This window comes from Bufo gargarizans, chromosome 7, assembly GCF_014858855.1.
Source record: "Bufo gargarizans isolate SCDJY-AF-19 chromosome 7, ASM1485885v1, whole genome shotgun sequence".
Lineage (NCBI taxonomy): Eukaryota > Metazoa > Chordata > Amphibia > Anura > Bufonidae > Bufo > Bufo gargarizans.
In genome coordinates this window covers 77,528,734-77,547,479 of record NC_058086.1, presented here as the reverse complement: position 1 = coordinate 77,547,479, position 18,746 = coordinate 77,528,734, and the positions used below count along the sequence as shown (strand labels likewise).

Genomic DNA, 18,746 nt, shown 5'->3' with positions numbered 1-18,746 from the left:
AGCGGGCGAGGTATGGCGTGAAGCTATACAAAATTTGTGAGAGTACCTCAGGGTACACTTACAAATTTCGTGTATACGAGGGGCGAGATTCCCGGATTCAACCCCCAGAATGTCCCCCCACTCTGGGTGTTACCGGGAAACTTGTGTGGGACCTTATGTACCCACTGCTGGATAAGGGTTACCACCTTTACGTGGATAACTTTTATACCAGTATCCCCTTGTTCCAGTCCCTTGCCGCCAGATCCACGTCCGCTTGTGGGACCGTGCGGAAAAATCAACGCGGCCTCCCTGCCCACCCCCTCCAGGTACCTATCCCCAGGGGTGAGACCCGTGCCCTTACCACTGGAAACCTGTTGCTGGTCAGGTATAAGGACAAGAGGGATGTCCTTATGCTGTCCACAATTCATGGTAATGGCATCACCCCTGTCCCTGTGCGAGGTACCGCGGCAACGGTCCTCAAGCCCGATTGTATCGTCGCTTACAATCGGTATATGGGAGGAGTTGATCTCTCTGATCAAGTCCTCAAGCCATATAACGCCATGCGCAAAACCCGGGCATGGTACAAAAAAGTTGCGGTCTACTTGGTGCAGGTTGCCATGTACAACTCTTTTGTACTATCCCGAAGCGCTGGCAGCACAGGGACATTCCTCCAGTTCTATGAGGCAGTCCTCAAGGCCCTGATCTTTTCGGACCGGGAAAGAGCAGGCCGGAGTACCTCGGGAACTGTAGGTGCCCGGATCGTCCCTGGCCAACACTTTCCAGGTGTGGTCCCCCATACTGGAAAGAAGGGACGAACCCAAAAAAAGTGCAGAGTGTGTCGCAGGAGGGGGATACGGAAGGACACGACTACTCAGTGCGACACTTGCCCCGATCATCCGGGCCTCTGCATTGACGGTTGCTTCAGGGAGTATCACACTTCCATGGAGTACTAAATTTATATCCCAATTTAGCACTGACATTGGATAAAAAAAAATGGTTCTCAGACTTGACACCCAAAAAAACTAAAATAATTTATTAAAAGTAGACATAGGTATTGCCGCGTCGGTAATAATCTCCTCTATAAAAATGCCCCATTACCTAACCCCCCAGATTAACACGGTCCAGAAAAAAAAAAAAAAAGGTGCAAAAAAAAGGTTTTTTTTGTCACCTTACATAATAAAAAGTTTAATAGCAAGCGATCAAAAAGTCATATAGCCCCCAAATTAGTGCCAATAAAACCGTCATCTCATCCCGCAAAAAATGAGCCCCCACATAAGATAATCAGATAAAAAAAAGAAATAGAAAATGACTCTTAGACTTTAGAGATACAAAATTTTTTTTAGGGTATCAAAAAGGATAATATAGTCTAAAACCTAAATAATTGTAAAAAAAAGTTGACTTATTAGGTATCGCCGCGTCCGTAAGAATCTCCTCTATACAAATACCCCATGACCCAACCCCCCAGATTAACACAGTAAAAAAAAAAAAAAAAAATAGGTGCAAAAAAATATTTTTTTGGTCACCTTACATAACAAAAAGTTTAATAGCAAGCGATCAAAAAGTCATATAGCCCCCAAAATAGTGCCAATAAAACCGTCCGCTCACCCCGCAAAAAATGAGCCCCCACATAAGATAATTGGCTAAAAGAAAATAAAAAAATGACACTTAGACTTTAGAGATACCCAAAAAAATATGTTGTATCAAAAAAGATAATAGTCAAAAACCTAAATAATTGTAAAAAAAAAGTAGACTTATTAGATATTGCCGCGTCCGTAAGAATCTCCTCTATAACAATATCCCATGACCTAACTACCCAGATTAACACGGTTAAAAAAAAAAAAAAAAAAAACGGTGCCAAAACCGCTATTTTTGGCACTTTTCCATTTCAGTCCGTTTTTTCCGGTAACAAAACAAGGGTTAACAACCAAACAAAAGTTAAAATTTATTACCCTGATACTGCAGTTTACAGAAACGCCACATTTGTGGTCGTAAACTGCTGTATTCGTAAAAGGGAGGCCGCAAAAGGAAAGGACCGACATGGTTTCTGGAAGGCCGATTTTGATGGCCTTTTTTATTGACACCATATCCCTTTTGAAGCCCCCCTGATGCCCCCCTAGAGTAAAAACTCCCTAAAATTGACCCCATCTAAGAAACTACACCCCTCAAGGTATTCAAAAATGATTATACAAACTTTATTAACCCTTTAGGTGTTCCTCAACAGTTAATGGCAAATGGAGATGAAATATCAGAATTTCTATTTTTGGTAACCTTGCCTCACAAAAATGTAATATAGAGCAACCAAAAATTATATTTGCCCTAAAAATACTCCCCCAAAAAATGCCACCTTATCCCGTAGTTTCCAAAATGGGGTCACTTTTAGGGAGTTTCGACTCCAGGGGTGCATCAGGGGGGTTGAAACAGGACACGGTGTAAATAAACCAGTCCATAAAAATCAGCCCTCCAAAAACCAAACGGCGCACCTTTCACTCTACGCCCCGCTGTGTGGCCGTACAGTAGTGTACGGCCACATATTGGGTGTTTCTGTAAACGGCAGAGTCAGGGTAATAAAGATACAGTCTTGTTTGGCTGTTAACCCTTGCTTTGTTAGTGGAAAACATGGGTTAAAATGGAAAATAAGGCAAAAAAAATGGAATTTTCCAATTTCATCCCCAATTGCCAATAACTCTTGTGCAACATCTAAAGGGTTAACGACGTATGTAAAACCAGTTTTGAATACCTTGAGGGGTGTAGTTTCTTAGATGGGGTCACTTTTAGGGAGTTTCTACTCCAGGGGTGCATCAGGGGGCTTCAAATGGGACATGGTGTAAATAAACCAGTCCATAAAAATCAGCCCTCCAAAAACCACACGGCGCACCTTTCACTCTACGCCCCGCTGTGTGGCCGTACAGTAGTGTACGGCCACATATTGGGTGTTTCTGTAAACGGCAGAGTCAGGGCAATAAAGATACAGTCTTGTTTGGCTGTTAACCCTTGCTTTGTTAGTGGAAAACATGGGTTAAAATGGAAAATAAGGCAAAAAAATGGAATTTTCAAATTTCATCCCCATTTGCCAATAACTCTTGTGCAACATCTAAAGGGTTAACGACGTATGTAAAACCAGTTTTGAATACCTTGAGGGGTGTAGTTTCTTAGATGGGGTCACTTTTAGGGAGTTTCTACTCCAGGGGTGCATCAGGGGGCTTCAAATGGGACATGGTGTAAATAAACCAGTCCATAAAAATCAGCCCTCCAAAAACCACACGGCGCACCTTTCACTCTACGCCCCGCTGTGTGGCCGTACAGTAGTTTGCGGCCACATATTGGGTGTTTCTGTAAATGGCAGAGTCAGGGTAATAAAGATACAGTCTTGTTTGGCTGTTAACCCTTGCTTTGTTAGTGGAAAACATGGGTTAAAATGGAAAATAAGGCAAAAAAATGGAATTTTCAAATTTCATCCCCATTTGCCAATAACTCTTGTGCAACATCTAAAGGGTTAACGACGTATGTAAAACCAGTTTTGAATACCTTGAGGGGTGTAGTTTCTTAGATGGGGTCACTTTTAGGGAGTTTCTACTCCAGGGGTGCATCAGGGGGCTTCAAATGGGACATGGTGTAAATAAACCAGTCCATAAAAATCAGCCCTCCAAAAACCACACGGCGCACCTTTCACTCTACGCCCCGCTGTGTGGCCGTACAGTAGTTTGCGGCCACATATTGGGTGTTTCTGTAAACGGCAGAGTCAGGGCAATAAAGATACAGTCTTGTTTGGCTGTTAACCCTTGATTTGTTAGTGGAAAACATGGGTTAAAATGGAAAATAAGGCAAAAAAAGAAATTTTCTAATTTCATCCCCATTTGCCAATAACTCTTGTGCAACACCTAAAGGGTTAACGACGTATGTAAAACCAGTTTTGAATACCTTGAGGGGTGTAGTTTCTTAGATGGGGTCACTTTTAGGGAGTTTCTACTCCAGGGGTGCATCAGGGGGCTTCAAATGGGACATGGTGTAAATAAACCAGTCCATAAAAATCAGCCCTCCAAAAACCATACGGCGCACCTTTCACTCTACGCCCCGCTGTGTGGCCGTACAGTAGTTTGCGGCCACATATTGGGTGTTTCTGTAAACGGCAGAGTCAGGGCAATAAAGATACAGTCTTGTTTGGCTGTTAACCCTTGATTTGTTAGTGGAAAACATGGGTTAAAATGGAAAATAAGGCAAAAAAAGAAATTTTCTAATTTCATCCCCATTTGCCAATAACTCTTGTGCAACACCTAAAGGGTTAACGACGTATGTAAAACCAGTTTTGAATACCTTGAGGGGTGTAGTTTCTTAGATGGGGTCACTTTTAGGGAGTTTCTACTCTAGTGGTGCATCAGGGGGCTTCAAATGGGACATGGTGTAAATAAACCAGTCCATAAAAATCAACCTTCCAAAAACCATACGGCGCACCTTTCACTCTACGCCCCGCTGTGTGGCCGTACAGTAGTTTACGGACACATATTGGGTGTTTCTGTAAACTGCAGAGTCAGGGCAATAAAGATACAGTCTTGTTTGGCTGTTAACCCTTGCTTTGTTAGTGGAAAAAAATGGGTAAAAATGAAATATTAGACAGAAAAATGAAATTCTCAAATTTCATCCCCATTTGCCAATAACTCTTGTGCAACACCTAAAGGGTTAACAACATATGTAAAATCACTTTTGAATACCTTGAGGGGTGTAGTTTCTTAGATGGGGTCATTTTTGGGTGGTTTCTATTATGTAAGCCTCGCAAAGCGACTTCAGACCTGAAATGGTCCCTAAAAATTTAGTTTTTGTAAATTTCAGAAAATTTCAAGATTTGCTCCTAAACTTCTAAGCCTTATAACATCCCCAAAAAATAAAATATCATTCCCAAAATAATTCACACATGAAGTAGACATATGGGGAATGTAAAGTCATCACAATTTTTGGGGGTATTACTATGTATTACAGAAGTAGAGAAACTGAAACTTTGAAATTTGCAAATTTTTCAAAATTTTTGATAAATTTGGTATTTTTTGGTGCAAAAAAAAATATTTTTTTGACTTAATTTTACTAGTGTCATGAAGTACAATATGTGACGAAAAAACAATGTCAGAACGGCCTGGATAAGTCAAAGCGTTTTAAAGTTATCAGCACTTAAAGTGACACTGGTCAGATTTGCAAAAAAATGGCCTGGTCCTAAGGTGTAAAAAGGCTGCGTCCTTAAGGGGTTAAAAAGAATTTAACCCTTACAAAGCCACATGGCAAGGGGGAGGGGAAACCTGTTTGTTCTGTCTTACAGCACACAAAGTCTTCAGCTGCACAGAAGAAGACATGCGATCCTCCTCATAAAAGGGAGGAGGAGGAGTTGAGGACAAGTCTAACTGCTGAGCAGGAAAACCATTTCAATAATCATGCCAAATATCTTTGTTCCATACAAGAAATAGATAATAGATATTATATGAAAGTTGAATTATTTGATAATTTCTCGCCAATAATAGCCTTGATAGATACAGGTAGCCAAGCAACTTTATTATCTGTAAAATACTTCCAACAATTGCAGGATGTATCTTCTAACAGGTATAAGTTAAAAAGTTTTAATGCTAACCTGGTAAGTGTCTCAGGCAATGCCCTCAAGGTTTTAGGTAAAGCTTGGCTGGATTTTAAAGTAGGAAACAAAGTAATTAGCCATCCTACATTGATCGTGGATATGCCCATTGATAGATTAATTATTGGCATCGATTTCCTGAAAAGATTAAGTCCAGTTATTGATTTTGTTAATAAGGTGATATGGTCTCAAGTGAGGATGCCCATTAATTATGAACAATCACAATCCTATCACAATAGGCGTAACTGCCATGTGATAGAGGAAAGGCCGGATTCCATTGAGGTACATTTCCGAAATAGCCAAGTCCCTGATGTCTCTTTCCTGCAAATCACTCCAAATTCCACTATAGGTGAACAGGAAGATAACACCATATGTGTGTCTCCTGAACGAGTAAAAGATGTATGTTTGGAAGGGGATGTTCTTACAATCCACCTACACCCAGAAACTACTGACCCTATGGGGTTTAATGGTCACGAACAATTCCTAGTGGGAATGGAAAAGGTGGATGAGGAGATGTTCTTCCTAGTACAGGTGAATGACTTAGGAAGAACTAAGAGGGCTAAATTGGATTTGCGCCATGAAAACAGTTATATTAGTAGGGATCTACTAAATCAAGTGGTCAATTCTAAAGTGATTCGATATCCAAATCCACAAGATAATTGGATACATGACTTAGATAATGATTCTGATGATCATAATATAATTGCAAAATGTATATTAACCATTTCTATTGCAGGAAAATCGGCTACTCATTTATTCCTGGTGCTTGATGAACCCAGATATCCTATGTACATTGGCAATGATATTTTACATCGTTTTGCTATCCATGTGGATATAGTGAATTCCACATTGTACACAAGATTAAAAGGGAATCCTGAAGGTTTTATGGATGAACATGAAGCACTCAAGTCATCCCAGATACTGCCTTATGCAGTCAGTGTATTAGTGCCACGAGATATAATCATCCCTCCAGGTACTAATAATTTCCTGTTACCCATTCAGGTGTCAAAAGGCCAAAAATTAAAGAATGGTGATGCATTGATATGCCTATCAAACAGAATGCAACAATTAGGTATTTCAGTAAATCATACCCCTATGGTGAATTTACAAACCTTTAAAACCCAAATAATTGTGAATAATGGTATGCCAAATGAAGTTCATTTGTCTAAAGACACTATCATTGGTATGGCATTAGATTCAGATTATTATACTTTTGGGTTTCAGAATATAATTATTGGCCTAATACCTGAATCGTATCTAACAGAAGAACAATTGGTTGAACAAACATTTTATTCTTCTCCTGAAGGATTGTTCACCATTAGTTCAGTATATCCTTTTAATCTTGAAGAAGGTACCTGTAAGGTAGAGGAATCCTCTCTTACCTTTGATCATACAATCAATGAGCAGGAAGCCCAGGAATATCATGAGTTTGCTGAAAAAGCAGGTAAGTCAAATCATGACCTCACTGACAGGTTGGAGGAAACCTATGAGGACCAGGAAGCAGTGAGTACAGATCCTTCACCGCATCCCGGTCCTCCAGTATTAATGAGAGCTTCCATAATAGAAGCGCTCTTTAGTATTCACTCTATAAGATGCAGGGGCATTTTTCCCCCAGTTTGGGGGGGTGGAAGGTGCGTCTTATGGGACAAAAAATATGGTATGTGTCTAAAACGTTCAAATCAGGTCATCTATATGAAAGAATGTTTCTGGTAAATATATCTGCATTCAGTACATAATCCTGTTTGAAGAGACCCACCTATAAATTGGCATAAATCTCACAGCCCTCAATTTGGTTATACAAATTACCATTAACCCATTTGTGCATTATCACTTACATGTACGTGAGGGAAGGCGGTCTCTTGAAATTCATGTTGGCAAACAGGCAGGTTGATGTTATTGGCAATAAAACATTGTATGGTATGAGACCTTTTGAGATTTAGTTTGTTTCAGGTTTGTCACATTCAAAATGTTCTGTTCAGATTCATATCAATTCTACCAAACTAAAGTTGCTCCAATTGTCATGAAAATTGCTATATAACTCCCTCTAGTCTCCTAGGATTCAGAATTTTTAAGAAAAGATGTTCTCTTTTCATTCATTTTTTTCTTATTAATTTAGTTTTTTTCTCTCAACGCTCTCTAACCTCGCGAATGCAATGACAGGAATAGCATTAATGTTAGTGACACTGACAAACATAGCTGTGGGTAAACGTATGGTTGATGGTGTTAAACAGCATGTTTAAAATAAAAAAATTAAAAATAAATAAGGCTACTTTCACATTAGCGTTTTTCTTTTCCGGCATAGAGTTCAATCACAGGGGCTCTATACTGGAAAAGAACTGATCAGGCATATCCCCATGCATTCTGAATGGAGAGCAATCCGTTCAGGATGCATCAGGATGTCTTCAGTTCAGTCATTTTGACTGATCAGGCAAAAGAGAAAACCGTAGCATGCTACGGTTTTATCTCCGGCGGAAAAAACTGAAGACTTGCCTGAAATTTTTTCCATAGGAATGTATTAATGTATTCAAAATACCGGAATGCCGGATCCGTCCTTCCGGTCTGCACATGCTCAGACCTTTAAAAATGAGAAGGAAAAAAAACGGATCCGTTTTGCCTGATGACACCGGAAAAACGGATCCGGTATTGCAATGCATTTGTCTGACTGATCAGGCATTTTTCAGACTGATCAGAATCCTGATTAGTCTGAAAAATGCCTGATCAGCCAGAAAAAATGACATACGTTTGCATACAGTTTGCCTGATCAGGCAGACAGTCCAGGCAACGGAACTGCCTGCCGGAATCAAACAACGCAAGTGTGAAAGTACCCTAACACAGCATTGTGGCATACCATAATCCAAAGCTGCCATAAATTGTCCCTTATTGGGACAGATGGTGTTTAAAAACATAAAAATAAAATAAAAAAGTAGCTTGTTGAGGGACCAAGCATTCAATAATTATGCCTTAAAAGGCTTCTGTCACCAGCTTCATAGTGTTATAACAGGCTGACCTTAGACCTGTGCTCTGGTCAGTACAATTGATCTATCTTGGTCCCATCCTGATATTTTGGTGAAAAAAGAAGTTTTAACACATGCAAATTAGCATCTAGGAGAAACTGGGGTTTTGCTGTTACTCCTTTAGGTTCCATTATTTCTGCTGCTGCCGTGCACCTTTGCACTTTGACAGGCCAGGCATTGTAAACCTCATCACATAAAGCTCTGACCTCAAAGTCTCGCTTAGTGTGGTCCAGTAACCGGCACAGGCACAGTTTAGTAGAGAACTGCAATCGACCATCTTCCCTGTACTGTGTCTGCATCAATTTCTGAAACTCAGGGAGCAAACATGAGACATTATGATAAGTCAGAGTCAGAATTGAGGACATTAACAATGGCTGACCCTGACAATAAAAACGCAGGGGGAGCGGCGGCAGCAGGAGGAAGAACGACACTTCTACGAGTAACGGAAACACCACTGTTTCTCCCATGTGCTCAATTGCATATAATAAAACATTTTTCACAAAAATGTGCCCACATATTGGGACAAGCCCAAAACAGATCAGTTATGTTGACCAGCGCATAGGTCTAAGGTAAGCCTATTCTAATGCTATGAAACTGGTGACAGAAGCCCTTTAACAGGGGCAGGATGCCTTCCCATATGAGACGCACAAGTGTTAATTCTCAGAAGCAAGAGTGGCTTGTAGGGCCCAACCTCCAAAAATCAACTTCTCTCTTTCCCCTGGCTTCTTCCCCTCTGCTTTTAAACATTCTTTAAAAAATAAAAAATAAAATAAAAATCACAACAACTTTTGCTTGCTGCATTTGACACTGTAGACCACCATCTCCTCTCCTCACCATGCTCCAATCTATAGGCCCTAAGAACAATGTTTACTTTTGGTTTTCTTCTCTCTCTCTGGTCGCTCTTTAAATGTGTAATTTGCTAGCTCTACCTATTCTCCTCTCCCTCTTGCTGTTGTGGTTACTCAGGGTTCAGTCCTAGGTCTTCTCTTTGCTGTGTATACAGTCCCTATTGGACAGACTATTAGCAGATTTGGTTTCCAGTACAATCTCTATACTGATGACACCAAACTATACATTATCCTGTAAGATCACCTCTGCTGTACTACAGTCCACCAGTGACTCTCTGCTGTCTCTAACATCATGTCCCCCCTCTATCTGAAACAGAATCTTAAATTAACTTCTGGTGTTTCCTACAACTAACCTACCTAAACCGTATATCTCCATCTCAGTGTGTGGCACCACCATCACCTAGACAGCACACCCACTGTTTGACACTGATGTTTCATTCACCCCCTATATTCAATTTCTTCCCCATCTACACCTCAAAAATCTCTCTAGAATTCACCTGCTCCTTACTGTGGAAACAACAAAAACTCTCATTGTTGCCTTAATCCATTCCTGTCTCGATTACTGGCTTCCCCCTCACCAATCTATCCTGAATGCAAAAGCCAGGCTCATCTATCTGTCTAGGGGCTCATGCACATGAACGTATTTTCTTTCTCTGTCTGTTTCAGTTTTTTTGCAGACCGTATGCGGAACCATTCATTTCAATGGGTCCACAAAATAAACCGAAGTTACTCCGTGTGCATTCTGTTTCCGTATGTCTGCATTTCAGTTCCACAAAAAAAAAAAAAACAGAACATGTGAACTGAAAGCATTTGAAGACGGATCCGTCTTCAAAATGCGTTCAGTGTTACTATAGCAGCCAGGACGCTATTAAAGTCCTGGTTGCCATAGTAGTAGTGGGGAGCGGGGGAGCGGTATACTTACAGTTCGTGCGGCTCCCGGGGCGCTCCAGAATGACGTCAGAGCGCTCCATGCACATGGATGACGTGCCATGTGATCACGTCATCCATGTGCGTGGGGCGCCCTGAGGTCACTCTGGAGCGCCTCGGGAGCCATACGGACGGTAAGTATACTGCTCCCCACTACACTTTACCATGGCTACCAGGACTTTAGCGTCCCGGCAGCCATGGTAACCATTCAGAAAAAGCTAAACGTCGGATCCAGCAATGCGCCAAAACAACGTTTAGCTTAAGTCCGGATCCGGATTAATGCCTTTCAATGGGCATTAATTCCGGATCCGGCCTTGCGGCAAGTGTTCAGGATTTTTTGCCGGAGCAAAAAGCGCAGCATGCTGCGGTATTTTCTCCGGCCAAAAAACATTCCGGTCCTGAACTGAAGACATCCTGATGCATCCTGAACGGATTTCTCTCCATTCAGAATGCATTAGGATAAAACTGATCAGGATTCTTCCGGCATAGAGCCCCGACGACGGAGCTCTATGCGGGAAGAAAAGAGCGCAAGTGTGAAAGATTGAATAGAAGTCTGCATTTAAATTTACCTGGTAAATACTGTTTCTTTTCCGCATGTTCCGACTCCTCCTCTATTAATTCTTTCAAATTTGAGATTACTGTAAAGAGTTTCTTCTTTTTCGCTCTCAAGCCCCTGAACATCTCATACTGAATAGTATGGGCCTGTTCCTCATCTTCTACCGCCATAGTTTGTCTTACTGCGGTTAGAAGGGGATCTAGATCCTCGCAGGAAAAAAGAGGTACCTCCTAGAATCTTCCGAAAAGGAGGAAGGGAAATGCTGATCATCGTCTTCCAATTCTCCCTCTGAATAATATAAGCCATAGTCTTCAGTCGGAACCCATTTGAACTCTGGGTGTCTTAGACGGTGGTGGAGAGGAGACTGGGGGTGGAACCAGGTTAGACACAGAGAGAGAGAGAGAGAGAGAGAAAGAGAAAGAAGGAGAGAAAGAGAAAGAAAGAGAAAGCAAGAAAGAGAAAGAGAGAAAGAGAGAAAGGAAGAGAGAAAGGAAGAGAGAAAGAAAGAGAGAAAGAAAGAGAGAAAGAAAGAGAGAAAGAAAGAAAGTAATATCTGTACTAGCCTGCTGCTTTCCAGATGCCTTGACCTCCATGGTGCACAGACTGAACCCCTCAGCGGCAGTCATATAAATGGACTAACCCCATTAGGTCCAATCCCCGCCGCCCCACTCCTCCTCCTCTTCCTGGGAGACTTATTCCATGGAAGAGTCAAACCCCATGCGAGGCCTCCAGGATGCAACGACTGGTGCAGCCATCTTCTTCCGGCCACGTGACCTGATCGGCAATCGCACGCACGCCCAGGAGACACAGCCGAGCCCAGAGCTCCCTCAGGAGAAACGGCATCAGCTTCCCCGAAACCGCGGCTTCCTCCACAGAGGTTATGCAGGAGTTTTGGATCCGACCCTTCACCAAGCTCCCTACAGGTATCGGGGAAGAGCTAGGGGACCCCTTCCCAGAGGGGTGCTAGCTTAGGCTACTGGAGACTGTGAGGAGAGGCATAAACCCCCAACCCAACCTCAGCCTTCTTATCTTAAATAGGGTACTTCTCCTCTTCATCCCTAAGCAGGAACTCCTTCTCTGCTTCCCTATCCTTGTAGGAACAGGAAGAAAACTGGTGTGTGGGGGAGGGGCCTTTTAATCTCTTTCGCTTCCTGTCCCTACAGAGATCAATAGGACAGCCTCCAGTGGTGCTGTCATGGAGGAACATCCCTGAAAATGACACAGGCAGTTTTTATTTATTCTGAGAGCTATATTTAATAATTTTCTGAGGGCTTGTGTTATGTGGGGGTCTAAATTTTTACGGGATGAGATGATTGTTTGATCGGTACCATTTTAGGGTATATATGACTTTTTGATCGTTTTGGCATTTTTATTTTTATTTTTTTAAGGTGTCCACCTGAGCGGCAATACCTTATATGTCTCCTTTTTTACAATCTTATATACCGTGTGTCATGGTTTGAATCTCTGTGACAATGGCCACACCCATCTGCCTCCCAGCCTAGCTCTTGAACTAATCCCTGCTTACCTCATTTGCATAGCCAATCAGAGGGGGTTTTACAGTTTGCCAATTGAAAGAGGTGTTCCAACTGTCAATATAAATATATGTGATGCATTTAATAAAGAATTTGTCAGTTTGAACTCACATACAGCCTGACTGGTGTTAGTTCTGCGAGAATGAAAACGACACGAGTGGTAGCTTGAGGCCGGATCATCAACGGCGGAACCAGCAGATATTGTGGTCACATCAGGGAGTGCCGTGAGAGCAGAATAGAGCAAGCAGGGGCTCGTTACATAGGTGGCAGCGGTGGGATTGGCTCTCCAGTTACTGGGACACTCCAAAATCGCAACTAGGAATGACCAGCTACGCAGCCTGCAGGAGAGACACGCTGAAAGATTTACTTGAGAGTCAAGGAGGGATCGCTGGGACAAAGAACAAGGCAACCTTGATCAGTGAGTTAGCTGAGATGGATCAGAGGGATGGTGATGCTGGACCTCGGTCTGTGGAAGACTTGTTTCAGCAACGAGTTAGAGAGCGGTTGGCATTATATGGTGCCAACCCATCCGAGACCGCCATACAGAATGCCATCAGAGACATCCAGCTGCAGGATGAGCGGCAAGAGAGAGAACTAGAGCGACAAGAGAGAGAATTGGGGCGACAACATGAGTGGAGAATGGCGGAAATACGGCAATCAGAGACAGCACCTAGAGATACAGCACCTGTCCATAAGATGCCCTTTTGCGCATTCAAATTATTTAAGGAAGGAGAGGAGGAAATAGAAGAGTTCCTCCAGAACTTTGAGAGACTGTGCCAGATACATAAAGTGCCGTCCCAAGATCAGGTCACCTTACTGGCGAGTAACCTAACTGGCAAAGCTGCGGATGCATATCGGGCCATGGAGGATGAGGACGCCATGGATTATAACCGGGTAAAAGAAGCCCTGCTAGCCCGATTTGCCATTACCCCTGAAGCCAGCCGGATTAAGTTTCGAGAATCCCGGAAACAAGGCAACCTAACCTGCGTGGAGTGGGCACATCGTCTGCAGCGGAACCTCAAGGGCTAGTTCCAGGGAAGCCATGCTCATACCATAGAGGACATCACCCAGCTAGTTCTCTTAGAGCAGTTCTTTGACCACACCCCTCTGATAGTATGGCATTGGGTGCGAGATAAGCGGTCACAGATGGTACAGCAAGCAGCAAATTTGGCCGATTAATATCTGGACTCTCGGAGATCCATTGGAGGCCAGCGCTATCCACTACCGCGGCCCAGTGTACCAACCTCAACCCCAACTCCAGTATCTCAGTGGGCTGCCTCTAGACCCTTAGCCCGATCAAAACCTTCTACCGGGCCTAAGTGCTATACATGTAATCAGATGGGTCATCTGCAGTGTTATTGCCCTAACCGATCCCCAAGGTACCAAGAGACTGCCCAGTTATCCAGGTTGGCGACTTATTGCCTCCAGAACGAGGCCAACCCTCTAGATGTTCAGGAAGAGTTTGGTGAGCTGTTCGAGGCTGATCCCGTCCAGGCCGCAGCTGAAGATAATCGGTAACACCATCGTCAGGCGGTATGGGTTAATGGGCAGCCGGCCCAGGGACTTTGTGATTCCAGGGCTACGATTACCCTTATTCAGCCTCACATGCTTCCTCAGTCAGCCCGAACCGGCCAGCCTATGGCAGTCAGGGTAGCAGGGGGCAAGGTGCTGCGTTTATCCATGGCCAGAGTTGACCTGGATTGGGGCTCAGGGAAGTGACAAGTGCGAGTAGGGATACTCCGCGAGTTACCCGCAGAAGTACTTTTGGGGAATGACTTGGGGCATTTGACTTCATTTGCACCAGAGACCGCCATGGCCGTGACCACCCGACAACAAAGCCACCTACAAGGCAACTCCACTCCTATGGGGACCCAGGTAAGACCAAATCCTCCCACGTTACCCCGACTTGACAACCCCATTTCCTGGGATTCTCCTTCAGACGTTAGGCAAGAAACCTGGAGAGACCCTACTTTAGCGTGCTATCGGGACAGAGCGGGCAAGGATCCAGGGGGATTAGGGGAAGACAGAATAGAGTGGGAGGGAGGGCTTCTTTATCGTTACACTGAAGGGGTGGGCAACGGGAAGCGCGAGGGCCCCCACAAACAGCTAGTCGTACCCCAGAAGTACAGACAGGAGCTATTGAGGCTGGCTCACAATATCCCCTTGGCCGGACATTTAGGGATAGCTAAGACCCGGAGTCGGTTGTCTTGTGCTTTCTTCTGGCCTAGGTTACATGCAGAGGAACGAGAATACTGCTGGACCTGTGAGACTTGCCAGAGTATAGGAAAGGCGGGGGATCATCCAAAAGCCTCTCTGCGCCCCATGCCGATAATTAGGGAACCCTTTAGCCAGATAGCAGTAGACATTATTGGCCCACTGGCCCGCCCCAGTGCCACTGGGAAGAAGTACATTCTTACAGTGGTGGATTAGGCCACCCGCTACCCGGAAGCTATTCCCCTATCCAATATCCAGGCTGACACGGTAGCTGATGCCTTACTGCGGGTGTTTACCAGGGTAGGATTTCCCCAGGAGATATTGTCTGATCAAGGAAATCAGTTCACCGCCAAGCCTCTGTGGAATTAAAACCCTCCAGAGGGCACCCTACCACCCCCAAACAAACAGGCTGTGCGAGAGATTTAACGGGACCCTAAAACAGCTACTTCGGGCCTTCGTGGAGAGTAGGAAGGATTGGGAGAAATATCTTCCCCATCTACTGTTCGCCTACAGGGAGGTACCTCAAGAGTCCACAGGGTTTTCACCATTTGAGCTGTTGTATGGGCGAAGGGTTAGGGGACTCTTAGACTTAGGGAGGGCCCAGTGGAAAGGGGGAGAGGATCCGGAAGGCCTCCCCATCCTTAGTTACGTCTTGGAACTCAGAGATCGACTGAGGGAACTTACCGAGCTCGTCCATGAGAATATGCAATCAGCCGAAAGTTTGGTATGATCGATCTGCTTGGAATCGCACTTTGTGTAGGACAGAAGGTCCTAGTACTAAAACCCTTGAAGCTAAATAAATTACGGGCCACCTGGCAGGGCCCCTACCAGGTGATAAAACAGCTGTGCGACACCACCTACGTGCAGACACAAGAATTAAGAGGACATTCCACATCAATATGATGAAGGCCTATCACGAGAGGGCTGAGGCAGTAGCCGCCATATGCGCTCCTGCCACTGGGGACTCTGAATACCTGCCGAAGCTGGAGCTTCCTGCAGTCAGTAACCGTTCTGGGGGGGTGGAAGATGTTCAGTTAGGAGATGGGTTAGGACCCCAGGAACAAGAACAGGTCAGGGAATTACTCCAGGACCAGAAAGAGATGTTCTCAACACTCCCTGGATACACTCACTTGGCAGTGCACAAGGTGGAGACCCTCGGGCAGAAGCCCCTGAGACAATCAGCCTATAGTGCAAGAATGGATGAGAGCAGAGATTAGGGAGATGCTTGAGTTAGGGGTGATCGAACCATCAGTTTTATTCTACTTACAAAAATGTAGTTTTCACATGCGTAAAATGCCCGAAGTGCGAAACCCGGGTCGGGCATTTTACGCATGTGAAAACTACATTTTTGTAAGTAGAATAAAACTTTCTTACCTCCACACTCTGAGGGTATTGCACCATCTTTTTCTGTCCTTTATAAAGGTAATCCAGATTGGTTCGGAGCAAGCGGTTGGTGCTACAAAGGGAATTCTCATTTCATATTGGAGGCAGACAACAGGTCTATCGCATATGGAACATTAGACGTGAGGCAGCTGTCTCTGTATATGCGCAGCCAAGCAAAGGGTTGTTGAAAAATTCCACGTGTTGAATATAGACTTGCGAGATCAGTCTATGCACAAATGCATTATGGACCTGTGATTTTCACTTTGTAACAGACTACGAATTTGGCTCATTGCTCTTTTTGGTTCTAAGTAACCAACAATTCCATATATTGCTTTAGAATTAGCGCGGTACCCGTACTTTTCTGTATGATGAGAGGCATGGGGCTCTTATCCAACGTCTGATTGCGGGTCATTTACATTGGGGTCTGACCTGAGGTGTAATAAATATTTTTTTCTTATTGACCTCATCTAAAACCTAGGTGTGTCTTATGGGCCGGTGCGATTTAAATGATGAAAAATAAGATAACTTAATAATGTTAAAAGGGCTCTTTTTTTTACTTGGAAGTTGTTGTTTTTATTATGTAATACACTTTCTTCAACTTTTGGGGGTCTGATTCCCTCTGCAATGCATTACAACACGTGTATTGTATCAAGAGTCCACAGGGTTTTCACCATTTGAGCTGTTGTATGGGCGAAGGGTTAGGGGACCCTTAGACTTAGTGAGGGCCCAGTGGGAAGGAGGAGAGGATCCAGAAGGCCTCCCCATCCTTAGTTACGTCTTGGAACTCAGGGATCGACTGCGGGAACTTACCGAGCTCGTCCATGAGAATATTCAATCAGCCCAGAGTCAGCAGAAAGTTTGGTATGATCGATTTGCTTGGAATCGCACTTTTTGTGCTGGACAGAAGGTCCTAGTACTAAAACCCTTGAACCCTTGAAGCTAAATAAATTACAGGCCTGGCAGGGAGACTCTTGGATTGGCTGTCAGTCTATTACCATTGTAATTCACTGACAGACTGCGAGATCCAGGGGGCTGGATCTCACATGCTTCCATAGACGGCAGCCACGATGCCTATGGATAGCATCGGCCTGCCTTCCCAGCTATCAGGTCCCCGTCACCACAGTGCAAAGTCCCGATGGGGATCGGGAGGGAGCCCCCTTCCCCTCCACTAACCTCATACATGCCGTGGTCAGCACTGACCGCGGCATAGCAAGGGTTAATGAGCCGGCATCTGTGTTTTCACAGATGCTAGCACATAAAGCAGGGTCAGTGACTGCCGGGCCTCTGCTGCTGAATGGGCGGGTGTAGCTCCTGCACCCACTCAATCAGCCCACCGTACCTGTATGGCGCTGGGGTTTAAGTCACGTCCTACAGAGCCGTACATGTACGGCGTTGGTATCCTAAGGGTTAAGTCTTTATGCTTTTTGTCTTACTATAACATAAGTGAGTTAATTAAGAAATATAGTCTATTTCCTTTGATTCCGTTTTGTAACATTTATAAGGAACTTATACACACAAACTACTCACATATTGAAACATGAAATATAGAAAGGGACTTTTGCAATATTTTGAATTGTGTGTGTACATAATATCTACATGTATTTTTCCATTATACCATCATGCTTCTGAATAAATGCTTATTAAATGCTTTTGATTGGTCATATTAAAATTGATGGCTAAACAGGGGTGGTTAGACACCCCAATGTACAACTAATAACTTGTCCTAAATTGGAGCATCTCTGACGAGCAATCACTCTAATTTTGTGAATCTTCACTTACAGAAATATGTAATTAGACTCCTATCATTTCTTAGAGACTCCACTTAACTTATTTGTGAATTGCTACAACTTAATCCACCATAGTCCTCTCTTTTAACCCCTTAGTGACCACACATATGCATATAACGGAGCAGGAGAACGGAAAGGCTGATATATCACAAAATATCTTCGCTCCCAGCAGATTTTTAAAAAAAATTGGACTGAAGATTTCAAATTTCTCAGTGCATAGATAGAGACTTTGGGACTTTCTAAGTATTAGTTGACTGTGCATTACCACTTTCCACAGATCTAGTGCAATATGAATGCAAATAAACAGGATATATTACACACATTTAGTGGCATGAATGAACTCTGCATATGTTTAATTTTAAGAGGTGTGATCTATATAACTTTCTACTTTGGTAAAAAAAATTCCCACTAATATAAACTATTGTACAATTTTTATAAAAAAAAATTACAATTTGTTGCAAAATTGCATGAAAGTGTCTGTGTATATGAAGCGCTGAGTGGCATTCTGACAGTGTGCTAGGTGTCCACTTTCAGAAAATATGGTTAAAAAGGGTTTATCAGAAATGGTCAACTGAAATATTCAAACACTGTATTAAACCAATATTTGTATACTCACATCTTTACTTCATAGGTTCCCATCCTCTTCAAAATTGCATTGGCAATTAATTCCTGATGACTCTCCTCGGAGCCCACCAACTGCATAAATTGAATACATATATCTTTGATTGAAATATTCATCCACAAATTACATAATCTGCAATGTTGATAAATGTTAATGTACTTAGGCCACAATATATACAGTCATGAAAATAAAACTAGGGACAGAATAGAAGAAGGACTTGGTTACAAGTAAACTAAATACCAGTACTCAAAGTCAGGTAGAAGAAGCAAAAGCCAT

General features: G+C 43.4%; 1 protein-coding gene across 1 annotated transcript in view; it reads right to left on the bottom strand.

The window, feature by feature from the left end:
- Positions 1-18,746, bottom strand: part of CENPM (centromere protein M) — a 370,895-nt gene that overhangs the window by 209,664 nt on the left and 142,485 nt on the right. Inside the window, exon 2 of the mRNA XM_044301494.1 lies at positions 18,465-18,544. Within this exon, the coding sequence (XP_044157429.1) occupies positions 18,465-18,544 (80 nt within the window). The remainder of the gene's footprint in view (positions 1-18,464; positions 18,545-18,746) is intronic.